This window comes from Lynx rufus, unplaced genomic scaffold (assembly GCF_022079265.1).
Source record: "Lynx rufus isolate CCGP_SWC_20201006 ecotype Redwood Valley unplaced genomic scaffold, mLynRuf1.p SCAF_5, whole genome shotgun sequence".
NCBI lineage: Eukaryota > Metazoa > Chordata > Mammalia > Carnivora > Felidae > Lynx > Lynx rufus.
Genome location: NW_025814867.1, coordinates 29,387,607 through 29,401,469, shown reverse-complemented (window position 1 = coordinate 29,401,469; position 13,863 = coordinate 29,387,607). Strand labels below are relative to the sequence as shown.

Sequence of the window (13,863 nt, the reverse complement as noted above, 5' to 3'; positions counted from 1 at the left end):
ACAAAGAAAGGCTGCAAGTGGTCCAGATTACAGAAAGAGACATGACAACAGAATGGATTATGTGATTCCAGATTGAATTCTGTTCAGGAGGAAAATATGCTATGAAGCACATTCCAATTGGTGAAACTAGAATGTGGATAATTGATGATCAGAGGAAAGTGTTGTACAATTAAATCTAGTGAAGCTGGTGACTTTACTGTGCTTATGCAAGAGAATGTTATCCTTAGGAAATGCGCACTAAAGTATTTAGGGGTGAAAGGCATGATATATGCAATTTATTTTCAAGTGATAAAGAAAATGGACAAAGTGTTAACATTCAATGAATGTGAATAATGGATATATGTGTGTTTTTTGTACTATTGTTACAACTTTTCTGTAAGTTTGAAGTTATTTACAAATAAAAAGTTGTTTTGAAGAGTGATTCTGTTGTGTTGGGATGTCAATTATCTGAAAATTGACCTATAAATTTGATACAATTCTTATCAAAATCCTAATAGGTTTTTTAGTAGAAATTGACAAGCTGATCCTATAATTTATATAGAAATACTACGGACCGAGAATAGGCAAAAAAATTCTGGAAAAGAAGAACAATGTTGGAATACTTACACTACTTGATTTCAAAACATACTATGAAGTCACAGTAATTAAGACAATGTGGTATAAAAACACTATATCAAAGGGATATATGCGCCCCTCTGTTTATAGCAGCATTATTTACAATAGCCAAAGTATGGAAACAGCCCAAGTGTCATCGACTAATGAGAAGATGTGGTATGTACATACAATAGAGTATTATTTTGCCATAAAAAAGAATGAAACTGTGCCATTTGCAACAAAATGGATGGAGCTAGAGTATAAAGCTAGGTGAAAGAAGTCAAAGACAAAAATAACCATACGATTTCACTCATATGTGGAACTTAAGAAACAAATGAACATAGGGGGAAAAGACAAAGACAAACCAAGAAACAGACTCTTAACTACAGAGAACAAATTGATGGCTACCAGAGGGGAGGGAGGTGCTGGGGGGATGGGTGAATTAGGTGATGTGGAATAAGGAGTGCACTCATGATGAGCACTGGGTGATGTATGGAATTGTAGAATTGCCATATTGCACATGTGAAACTAACATAACACTGTATGTTAACTAATTGAAATTAAAATAGGAAGTTAAAAAAAAAGAAAAAGAAGACAATGTGGTACTGGCACAAGGATAGGCATTTTCATCAATGGAACAGAACTGAGAGTCCAGAAATAAATCCTTATATTTACATTAAACTGATTTTTGATAAATATATTAAGATAATTTAATGGGAGAGGGGAAAGTATTTTCAACAAATGATGCTGGGACAATTAGATAGTCTCATGCAAAATAATGAAATTAGATACAGTAAACACAAAACTTAACTCAACATGACACACAAACCTAAATGTAAGAGTTAAACTATAAGATTTCTACAAGAAAGTATAGGAAAAAAACATTCATGACTTTGGGTTGGGCACAGAGTTCTCAAAAATCATACCAAATATGACCCATCAAATTTAAACACTTTTGTGTGTCAAGAGATACTATTATGAAACTATAAGCCATAGATGAGAAAATACTTGCATAATATAGATTTGATAAAGGCTTATATGTAGAATATATAAAGAACTCTTAAAACTCAATCGTAAGAAAACAACCCAATTTAAAAATGGGCAAAAGATGTGAATGGATCTTTTGAAGACATTTCACTTCTTATGGTAAATAAGTATATGAAAAGATAATTAATAAGAGTATTAGTCACTAGAGAAAGACAAATTGAAACCAAAATAAGTATCAGTTCATATCCACTAGAATGGTTATAACAAAAAAGACAACACAAGTATTGGTGATGATATACAGAAACTGGAATATTTATACATTGCTAGTGGGAGTGTAAAATGGTAGATCCACTTTGGAAAATAACTAGGCAGTTTTAAACACAAACTTACCATATTACCCTGCAATTTCTAGACTCTGAAGAATCTACACAAGAGAAATGAAAATATGTCCACACAAAGACATGCACATGAATGTTCACAGCATCATTATTTTTAACATCCTCCAAACTGGCACAATCCAAATTTCCATCAACTGGTGAATAGATAAAATGTGGCTATCTATACAATGCAGTATTATTCAGCAATTAAAAGGAGTAAAATATTGATACATGCTTGTGATAATTTTATGTGTCAACTTGACTGGGCTAATGGATCCCCAGATAGCTGGTAAAGTATTATTTGTGGATGTGTCACTGAGGGTATTTTTGGAAGAGATTAGCTTTTGAATCAGCCTGAGTAAGGAAGATTATCCTTACCAATTTCCCATGAGCATCATCCAATCCTTTGAAGGCCTGAATAGAACAAAAATGCAGAGGAAAAGCAAATTTATTGTCTGACTGACCTGAAACATCCATCTTCTCCTGTCTTTGGACACTGGCTCCCTTGGTTCTCAGGCTTTTGAACTCACAATAGGACTTACACCATTGGCTCCCCTGGTTCTCCGGCCTTCAGATTTGTCTGGAATTATACCCCCCCCCTTTTTTTTTGCATCTCCAGCTTACATAACCATGTGAGCAAATCCTTCTTCATAAATCTCTTTCTATAATTGGTTCTGTTTCTTTGAAGAACCCTAATAGAATGCTACAACATGGATGAACCTCAAAAACATTATGCACAGTGAAAAAGCCAGATATAAAAGACTATGTATATTGTATACTTCCATTTGTAAGAATGTCTAGAAAAGGTAAATTTATAGAGAAAGAAAGCAGATCAGTAGTGCCTAGTATTGGAGGGGAAAGTGAGGTGCTGTAAATGGGCATGAGGAAACTTTCTGGGGTGATAGAAATGTTCTATAAGTGTACTAGGTGATGGCTGTATAACTGCACAAATTTATGAAAATCACTGAACTACATATCTGCAATGGGTGAATTTTATGGTATGTAATATATACCTCAATAAAGCTGTTTAAAAAATCAGGATAGCCAAGTTCAGAAGGAAAGTTTAATATATAAGGCTCTGTCAGACCACTGTTGCATGATTATGGCAGAATCAGGATGTCAAGCAGTGTTTTGAAGATGACCACAGCCCTTTTATGACACATGTAAGAAAGGTAAAGAACCGAGCCAATTAATCTGTAGCAGGCATTATGGTGGTTGGTTTTCTTACATTGTTCTATTTAATCACCATGACAGCCAGTGAAGTTGGTAATTATCCCCATTTTGCAGGTTTGGGTGCAGAAGATACTGAGATGGTAGAGACATACTAGCATAGCTTAACGAAGCTCGATCTCACATCATGAGACTTACTGAAAGTAACAGACACCGCACGGCAATGTTGGCTTATGTAGCAAAGTAAAGCTCTGAGCCACAAATAGTTATAAAGTCAGAAACTATATTAACAGAAAGAAATTCCAATTCCCTGCTTGGGCAGAAAGGAAACAGCAACCACATTATTATATAGTCATTTGTTTTTCCAAGAGATTAAAAAAAAAACCTCTATAACAAAGTAATCAATTAAAATTGGATTTCCTTGATATTTCATTATATCAGTCAAGTCTTTCAAACTGAACTGTCACATAATTACATGTTCAAAAATCAATCGGGTTAGTAAATTTACAGTATTCAATTTAGGGTTATATGTTATTTTTAATGACTAAGGCTTTCAATGTTTCATTGAGTAATGAATGAATAAATAATGAATAAACAATGACTAGATTCCATCAGTGCTTAACTTCCTTGATGTTAGGAGAGGGATATCAGGAAGTTATTTTCAGAAGTATACTGACTCAGTAAATTCTTATTAAATTATACTAATTTTCTACACAGTGAAATGTTTGTTTTTAATTATTTAAAAATGTTTATTCATTTTTGAGAGACACAGAGAGACAGAGTGCGAGCAGGAGAGGGGCAGACAGAGAGGGAGACACAGAATCTGAAGCAGGTTCTAGGCTCTGAGCTGTCAGCACAGAGCCCGATGCAGGGCTTGAACCCACGAATTGTGAGATCATGACCTGAGCCAAACGCAGGCTCAGATGCTTAACTGACTGAGCCACCCAGGTGCCCTACACTGAAATGTTTCGGAAAGCACCAAAGAAAGTTGTTTTGGCAAATCTTGATAAAGTTTATTGTCCGTGAACTTTGTCACTATTATTGGAACATGTCTTTTGAAAGAATAAAACATGCCCACTAATCCCCGTGAGTGCTATCTGTTCCCTGAGGGGACCCTGATTGACATAGCTGATGTAAGACAGGCAGAATACGTAGCATATACATCCTCCAAAAATGGTGGTTACTATTAAAATATATAGTATTTTAATAAATACTATTAAAAGTATTTATTAAAATAAAGTGTTTTCAAAATGACATCTCTAATAATATATAAAGTGATTTTTCTTGAGATACTTGTATCACTGTTGGCTTTAAAGAACATCTATTTCTACAATTAAAGTTATATTATAAAATTGAAGATGAGTGTGATGGAAAAATTTCCCAAAGAATGTATCTTTATTATCAAATAGGCCCCTGGTTCTGATTATATTTCCTGGACCACTTCAGTCTCTACTAGCAGAACTTGTCAAGAGTCAGTTAAAAAACAGGGCAGGGAATTATGAGGTCCACTGTCCATCCTCAACCTCACTTTAGATTTCAGGGTCCATCAAGGAGCAAAGAGGAGCATGAGGCTTAATATTGCTCTTCTTACTCTTGAGGGCAGGCATGACACATGTGTGGGGGTGTGCCAGGTATACCCAAATGTCATAGGAAAATGCTGACTTGAAGGGTCAATATTACTTGAACATTAGAGTAAAAACACTATAATATTAAATGTAGCTTAGAAAATTCAGAAGATTCATGAAATTTTACTTTTTTAATGAGTGGCTTTGGAATATGTCTCCATTCCAAAAAGGTATAAATGTCTCAACATGTAAAGTTTGGTAAGTGTGTGTGTGTACATGCATGCACGGTGTTATGGTCCCATTAATGTGTCAGTTTTAGTAAGACAGTAAGTAGAGAGACACCTGAAACTACACATTTAAGCTTCAATGAAAGTGGCAAGATGATCGATTCATTGGATGTAAATCCCTTGCTCCCACTGTACCTCCCTTCCTCAGTCGTTTTACAGCTGAGAACAGAGACACAGTGAAGTTCTTGGGGTCATCCATCACAGCAGAGGCAGGGAACCAGGTCTCCTGCCCCATGGTAGGTGGGTAGGTACACTCACAGTCGTGCCTCAGTTGTGCCCATGCTATGTGCAAATCAAGACACCAAAGGGCAACAAGAAAGAGTAGATAATATAAAGCTTAAAATATAGTTTCACCATATTTTGTTTGTGTATTTGTGTTGGGTTTTGAATATTAGGAATATGGACCCAAATGAAGTGAAAATGGTTAATGCAGGCTTGCAGACACTATGCAACTGAAAATAACTGTGCTAAATGCTATTACTTGCCTTTCCCCCTAATCCCATCACAATCATTGCTTTTATCTCCTAAATATGTATTGTTAAGAGTCCCCCAACGTAATTATTAACAAGTGAGCCAGCAGTACTTGTAAACCATTTTAAAAACACAATAGGCTCTGCAAATGTTTACTCTCGTTAATGAAACTAATCAACAATGGCATAATATAGTATTCCCAGATAATGCTTTTTAGCAATGCTCACTGTGAGTGATAGGAAATGACATAGTTAATGCCTGAACTCTGGTTAAACCTGGCAAGTGAGCTGGGAAAAAAAATACATTTTCCACTTTTCTGTGTTGAGACAATCAAAATGATCAAATACGAGTCTTGTACTAGTTGGAGTTATCCTTTTAAGCCTGTGTCTTGTGGACTATATGCTGGTATTGCATAAAATATTTCAATGCTTTTTAGGTACTAGGTGCAAATCTTGAAAGAATGGCTTTTCTGGAGGCACACTGTTTGGCATTAGAACTGAATGTAGGCTTGCTTTTGTGTACTTGGGTATTAAAGGGACAGGGAACAGGAGATCTTCCTAATGTTGTTCTTTAAGGTTTCTTACATACTCTGGGAAAACCAACCCCTAAAACACAGAAACCTCTTACGTTACAAAACAGACAACAGATCCTTTGCTTGTATATGTGTATTGGCTCTGTATTAACTATATTTTCTTATTTTCTGTATTCTGTGGCATTTGCAGATCTGAGGACGGACTGCCCCTCCTCGGATTAGCTAATTCTTAGATACAGTAAACTTGTCTGTGAGTCTGCCTTCGATATTCAGACCAAGCAATTGTGAGTCTGTACCCCCACTTACCTTTTATCAGGTCCTTACAGTACAGAACACTATCCCTCTGCCCCAATCATGCCCCAGGGTCAGGTACTGAGCAACTAGGAACCACCCCTACAGGCCACAGCCCAGTCAAATTATTTAAAAAAAATTATATTTAACGTTTATTTATTATTAAGAGACAGAGAGACACAGAGCGTGAGCAGGGGAGGGGTAGAGAAAGGGGGAGACACAGAATCCGAAGCAGGCTCCAGGCTCTGAGCTGTCAGCACAGAGCCCAATGCGGGGCTCTAACTCACAAACTGCAAGATCATGACCTGAGCCGAAGTCAGTCGCTTAACCAACTGAGCCACCCAGGCACCCCCACTCAAATTATTGAAACTAGCCAATCCTAAACTTGTCTAAACTGCTTACCCTGCCTCGCCTAGTCTTTCCCATGAAAACCACAAAAAAGTTGCTCACCCATGTTTCCCCTTGCTCTGTCTCCTGAGTGACCCTGGTGCTTCCCTGTGTGGCCTGCTGTGCCCCTTGTTTGTAGGGATCTGTGAGTATAAACTTCTTCCTTCGTGACAGTCATTTCCATGTCTGTGTATCTTACGGGACCTGATTAAAATCCTGGGTACATTTTAAAACAGAGTCCCTTACCCAATTCTTTTCAGAGTTAGCAAACAAGGGTAGGGGTGGTAAATGTGCTCTTCTGGACACATTTCCAATTTCCTTCTTTGCCTGGGATTCCATTGCTCTAGGACTGGCTACAGGTTGCCAGGCAACAGTATCAGGTATGCGGCATATAGCTCCTGGACATTAGTCACTCTCTTTTAGGTCTTATTTACTTAGGTGTTAACGTTCTTAAAATGTCATCAGGACCAACCTCTTCCCCCTCCTCCACCCCTGTAAAAACCCCTCCCACATTCATTATCTTTTGAACACTTTTGAGGTTTTCAATAGCTTGATACAGTGAGATACCGAGCAAGGAAAGGCGTGGGCCTGTGAGGTAGCCTATGGATTCTGTGACATTGACACATTTTACTCAGGCTCACAGGCTCATTGTAATTTCCCAGAAACTTAGGGTGAAAAATCAACTATTCCTGTTTTCCTCTCATTTTAACATTCTACTTTTCTTATTTCTGTTTTCACATTTGTCACTTCTATATGATAGGGAGACCATTAATAAAATATGCAAATGGGATATGATAATTATATTTGTAACTGAGGAGAATGGGAACAGATGTATGATTGTTAACACTGGAACGGTCCAGGAGAAGAGTGTATATGTCAGGTTGAAGATGTACATTGGCCTAGGGGAATGGGAACCATTTTCAGTTTTTGTTATTTATGGTATCATCCTAGGCAAAGAAGAACTATGGGCCTGAGACACAAATGAGAAAAAGAAAAGAAATGCCCTATGATCCACTAAGACCTCTGGTGGTTTTAGTTTATATCATGCAAAAACCTTAAACATAAGTTGACTGACCTGGTGGTGGGTCTAGGGGTGGAGTGAGGCATAATTTCCATGAGTTCATCCACTTCAAGCCATCCCCTAAACAGATGTACTGCAGAAGGAAACAGCTGTACTCACTATGCGAATGTAGCTTCAAGGCAAGTCCCCTCAGCACCTCCTTCCAAAAAGATTGCCAACTCCATCTCCATCTATGCAGAAATTCTAGAGAACCGGGCTTGATCTTTAAATCAACTTCTGTCTACAGGAGGTCAAAACAGCCATATTTAAGAAGAAAGACTAAACTCACCAACTGGTTGGTTAATCCATTTGCTGCTGAAGAGTTATCCCACTTTTGTTTCCCTCACTGAAACAAAGACAATTTGTTTCTCTTGCTTGGAGAGTAGCTTTATGGCTACCTGGTCACCCACGAGGCACTGAGTAACACCAGGCTGCAGAACATGATCTAATATCTGAAGCCTTTACTTTCACTAAACTGCAAGTTTAATTATTTCCCTTTATTGTTCCTAGATTACACTGGCCATGAATCAAGACCTAATAGCCTTGCAAGAAAGTATTCTTTCTCTCCACAGTTCAGATTACCCCAATGGGAATTTATGTAGGACTGTGTCCTCTGTCAACTCAAAACAGGGAGTGGAGTAGGAAGCTCTTCTGGAAACCTATTCTAAACAATCCAAAAGAAGATCATTCTTTGTTTATGAAGAAGCCATAAACAACAGTATTATTGTTTGCAGTTATTTATAACTACAAGCAGCTTAAATGTTAAACAGTATAAAAGTAGTCATATAAAATGTGAGAAATGCATAGTGGTCATAAGCACAGATGAGCTTATGCCTATCTCTACTGCTCACTCACTGTGTGAGTGAGTGGGCAGGTTATCTAACATCTCTGAGCCTCAATTTCCTCATCTATTACACGAGAATAATAGAGTTGTTAGAAGTGTGAAAGGAGTTTATATTTATCAATATTATGAGGATGAATTAATATTTGTCATAATATTTATGTACCTGGTACATGGGAACACTACGTAAGTATCTGATAAAGTTGTAATTTTCCAGATGGAGAAGTTTGCAGTTTTTTCAAAGATCATTATCAAGACTCTACAGTGATGAGGAAAATGGTTATAATCGAAAAGGTCCCATGAAAATTGTAAATGCTCTATGTAAAATATGAATATGGAAATTCATCAAGAAACTACATAAAATGGAGACAGTTGTATTGTGATTGAGGAGATCTGTTTTCTAGACATTTTGTATAGCTTTTGTAAGTTTTAGGAAGTCTTGACAAGGTTTACTAAGGAGTGATGGGATAAACAGAGGGGGACATTCTTCTTGAGCCTCTGGTTCTTCTGGCAGAGTAGGAGGAGTTGTCTGCTGTACCTAGAATTAATAGAAACCTACTCATAAGAATATCTCCAAGAGGAAGATAAATGGGGTAAGAGGTTTCAGTAGCCAGGAACAGAGAAGAGGGACTAAAGCCAGGGGGCTGGCACTTCCTTTCTACCTACCTCTGACTCACTAGTGGGGTGGTCCAGGGGGGAGGGGTGGAGCTTCGAGCATCTTTGCAGGTTAGATGGATAAAGACATCAAAGAGATCAAAACATTTGAGACTTACAAGGTGGGGATAAAAAACTTTCATTAGTGAGGGATGTGCCACAGTTGGTGAAATAACTCTGACAACAGAAAGATATTAACACGCACATCAAACATCCTTCTCTCGCCTCCTGTGATCTTGATATCTTATCAGACTTTACCAGAAGGGCAGCTTCCCCAGGATAAAGTAACATGGATGTAACAGTCATGCCTTAGATGTTCATTCCAACTCTTTTTATTTTCCCTTCCTTCTCATAAGCAAAGATTCTCAAGGCTAGAAAGAAACCTTAGAGATTGCCACAGCCAGTGGCTCTCAGGGTTGGCCCATGGCCTATAAAAGGTCCATGGTCTTTAAGAAGTAGCAGCTCTGGGGTGGGGCCAGGATTCTTCATTTTTTTTTTTTTAAGTTTATTTATTTTGAGAGAGAGAGAGAGAAATAGAAACACGAGTGGGGGAGGGACAGAGAGAGAGAGGAAGAGAGACAATCTCAAGCAGGCTCCACACTGCCAGTGCAGAGCCCAACATGGGGCTTGATCCCACCAACCATGAGATCATGACCTAAGCTGAAATCAAGAGTTGGAGGCATAACAGACTAACTCACCCAGGCACCCCCAGGATTCTTCATTTTTAATCTCTCTCCAAAAGCAGGTTGAATCCCAGTAATGTGTGTGAATCCTAAATGATCTAGAGTATTTTAGTTATAGGGAATGACTGACCCAAAGCTTTCCCTTTCTTCTACCTCTTGGTTACTTTCTATTTTCTTCTTCACCTTTACCCTGCTTCTGTCTTCTTCTACCTCTCTCAAAATCCTTCTTTTCTGAGCTGGGACTGGCATTTTAACTACAAAAATGAAAATATCAGTTGGGGGAAGGGAGGCTGACAATGTATTGTCACTAACAAACATACTGGCATTTTTCCAACATGGCCCAATATCCTGACATCTGTCTCATGCAGAGAGAAGTATGCTTAAGCCATGCACACATCTGTCCTGGCAACTACACAGGGACACAAATTAAACACTCTAAATTAAATTCGAATGAGCTATATGCCTAATGAGCATTATTAGTGTGTCTGCATGCATTTAAGAAAAAGCTACTGCTAGCCTGATATCATTCTGACCCCCTTTAGAGACCAAAAGGATCTGAGGTTCAGCTCAAACTGGGCCTTGTTCTATTGTCTTGATCCGGTATCTGAGGGCTAAGCTTCCCTCTGACCCCCAAGAAAGTGAGGATAGCAGACAATAACAGGAGTCCATCATTCTCACTGGTTTGTATCCTCTTTTTTCTTCCCACCTGATGAGAAAGCTGTTTGCTTAGAATCTATACCTTTGAGTCAGATGCACTTTCAGTCCATCTTAGTTTCTGGCAGTTATCCTGATACTCTCCCCATGTTTGTTTGTGACCTTTCTATGCTGGACCTTAGCCTCACTGTCCATCAATGGCCCCAAACAACCCTCTGTCCTCCTCCACTGGCCCTTGCCACATCAATGGCCTTGGCTCAGGCAGGTGCCTCCTTCAACCTGTCCATCTCCATACAAGAAGTGGGACAGAGATCTGGACAAAGTGAAAATGATATGCTCAGTTAAAATGTTTGATCATGACTTTTTATTTTTTTAGTCTAGCAAATTGGTATTGATAATTTAAAACTTACATGATACTTATTGGTTAGCCTGGCTACTTGATATTTTGAGTTCTGGAAACACATGCAGAAACGTGATTTCTTTGTGCATCAAATTTTTCATGCACTGTGTGTGAAAATATAAATCCCCATGAGAGTTCTAAGCACCCTGCCTCCTGTGTGCATAATTTGTCTTAACAATGTGGTGGTTATCTTACATTTAATGAGCTCAAACAAATCAAGGGTTTGGGGGGCAGATACTCTGGGATTTAAATCCTGACTTCACTGTTTTGATGGCTTTACGATTTTTTTTTTGCCTGCATTTAATATTTAGTAAAATTCTTTTGAAAATTTAAACATGACTAAGAGAAAGCCAAGAAAAAAAAAAGGACTTTTGTTAATGTTTGAACCAGAGTGTTAAGAGTGAATACACCACTTGGACATTAGAAATGTAAGGAGCAACAGGAATAAAAAATAAGACAAGGGAGAATTCTGGAGATAGTCTGGACAAGAGCTCTTCTCAGTCTTAGAACACTCTGTCTTGTTCTTTCACTGTAGTAAGAGGGGTTGTGCCCCTACAGACAGCCCCATTACCCTTTGCTGCCTATAAAATGTTTTTATTCAGGGGCCTTGGTGCACTGTACATCCCACACCATGTGGTTTTCTCTTCTTTAGTGGGCCCAGCTGTACTGCGGGTGTGCTAATCCAATAGCATCCTTTCTATCCTATAGTTCTTTATCCCTCTGTAGGGGGTGAGGCAAAATAGTGTAATCAAGTTGTTCAGCAGCCAGTGGTGGCCCTAGCGTTGAACTTATTGCCTCCCTCCTGGTTCTTTCAGTGTCTCCTGGGGATAGGAAGAAAGCTCCTGGGCAAGTCATTGCATACTTGTGCTCTTCATGAGCAAAGTGAGGGGGAGGGTTTTCTAGGTAACAGTAATAATAATGACTAACACTGACACTGGGCTTTATAGTTCATATAATGCTTTCAGGACATTTCATTTCATGCTTACAACTTTCCAGGCGGGTATATGTGTTATCACCAACTCCATTACAAATAAGGCAACTGTGGGTCAAGGCATTACCTAATGGGACCAAGATCACAAGGTTACACAATGGCAAGCAGGTATGGAACCAGAGCTCTTGGGGACCACTTCTTCATCCCTCCCCTCTAGAGGAGTTGCTCTCAAAGGCTGCTTCCAGATCCCGAATGCCAGGATTCTCAGGGTACGGGGCACACTGTTTAGTTTTTGCAACAAAAATTTTGGATAACTTATTCCAGTCTCCAGACTTGTTTTATGAAACAAACATGAGAAAAGTATTTACAATCTATACACTAATTTGTGATCTTAGCATCCTAAGTTTTACCAAATTCATCATTTTCCCATAATTTGTTATAAAAGTATATAATGGGGAAGAGTTGAAAACACAGCCTTTAATTAACTTGATAGATAAACCCCAAATGCTTTTGCCCACAATCATACTACTAGTGTTGGTGAACTCTGATTTTAGGTAAGGGTCTACACTATTAAGTTGGTGGTTCTGCTCTCATTAGGCTGAAATGGCACATACATTCATTTCTTTAAAAACAATTCCTCAGGAAATAGTAAGGACATATGGATGCTTAGAATCCCATAAATCTTAAATTATCCCAATTGTGAATCTTTCAACATTATTAAAGGGAATGGGTTGGACCATCACTTCCTGAATTTTACCATCTTTGTAGCAGCCATTTAATAAAAGCTCATGTGCACCTAATTTTAATTAGCTTCTATCAATTGGGATAGAAGTTTAAAAAATCAAGCAAGCCAATAAGATACATCTCAATATTGCTACATGGGAATTAATAGATTCAACCCTTCTGCAGATAAGAGAATTATCACAGGGGGCAAATGTCCCATCTCCAGAAATAATCTTTATACCAGTATTTAAATTAAATTTTCCAGAAATAATCATATTTGAAGGAAGTAGAGAAAATATCCTTAGATGAGTCATCATGTAGTGATGGCTCTGTGACATAACGGTGTGCGTTTCTGTGGTTCTACAATTTCTTTTGGCTTCTCAACTCTAAATTGGATTTCTTTTTTAAGACAACACAAAAAAGGTGGTTTCACTTTTTATTACCACATTCTTCTGAGAAACTCAAAGAATTTTAGAGCCATGTTGCTAACAGCTCAAGATAGCTCTAGGATTGGAAGATTTTTACTGGAGGGTAAAACTTTCTTCCATACATTTAATATTATCACGTTCTTTCTGCCTAAAGATGCCCTGTATTTTTCTAAAGAGGAGAAATAAAAATACTCATTATCCAAAATAAAGGACTTCTAGTAAATTAAATTCATTCAAGTCACATCAAATAAGGCATAGAGGACTAAACCCTTCAGAGAGTAGAACAGTAATATTCAGACATAAGAAATCCAAGATCTTCTGCATATTAGTCTGGTCTGTTTGCCAAAAGGATGGCAGTGTTCCAATCTGCAGCATCTCCCCTTAGTGCACTGAAGCTGATTTCCATGTTACCAGCTGCTGTTAGAAGTAATTCTAAAACTCAAGTTGACAATTTCTTAGTTCTTCAATTCTACTCTAATTGAGATGATGGGCCCTGCTTCCAACCTAAACTAGATCAGACTCTGTGACATAAGAGGAGGCTTCAATTATGTAAAAAAAACTATATACAAGATGTGGGTGTATTCTACTCCCATTTCTTTTAAGTGGAAAAGGAAATGAACTTCATCTGCACAAAGGATACTCATGCTTGATGAGTTAGCCAGTGAAACCACTCAATGTCCTTCTCAAGAAGGAACTAAAAATAAGGGGTCCTAATTTATTAGGTGCTTGAAAGTTGGCTCTGGCCAGCTTCCTGGACAGGAAGTTGGCAAGATGAATCTTTAAAATCCATCCCATTTCAGGAACGTGTATTGTGCTAATCTTTGGCCT

The 13,863-nt window shown here is 38.1% G+C and overlaps 1 protein-coding gene across 1 annotated transcript in view; it reads right to left on the bottom strand.

The window, feature by feature from the left end:
- The window catches only part of TMEM108 (transmembrane protein 108), a 79,287-nt gene extending 71,502 nt beyond the window's left edge, over nt 1–7,785 (bottom strand). Inside the window, exon 1 of the mRNA XM_047098885.1 lies at nt 7,737–7,785. Within this exon, the coding sequence (XP_046954841.1) occupies nt 7,737–7,785 (49 nt within the window). The remainder of the gene's footprint in view (nt 1–7,736) is intronic.
- Nucleotides 7,786–13,863: the final 6,078 nt, after the last annotated feature.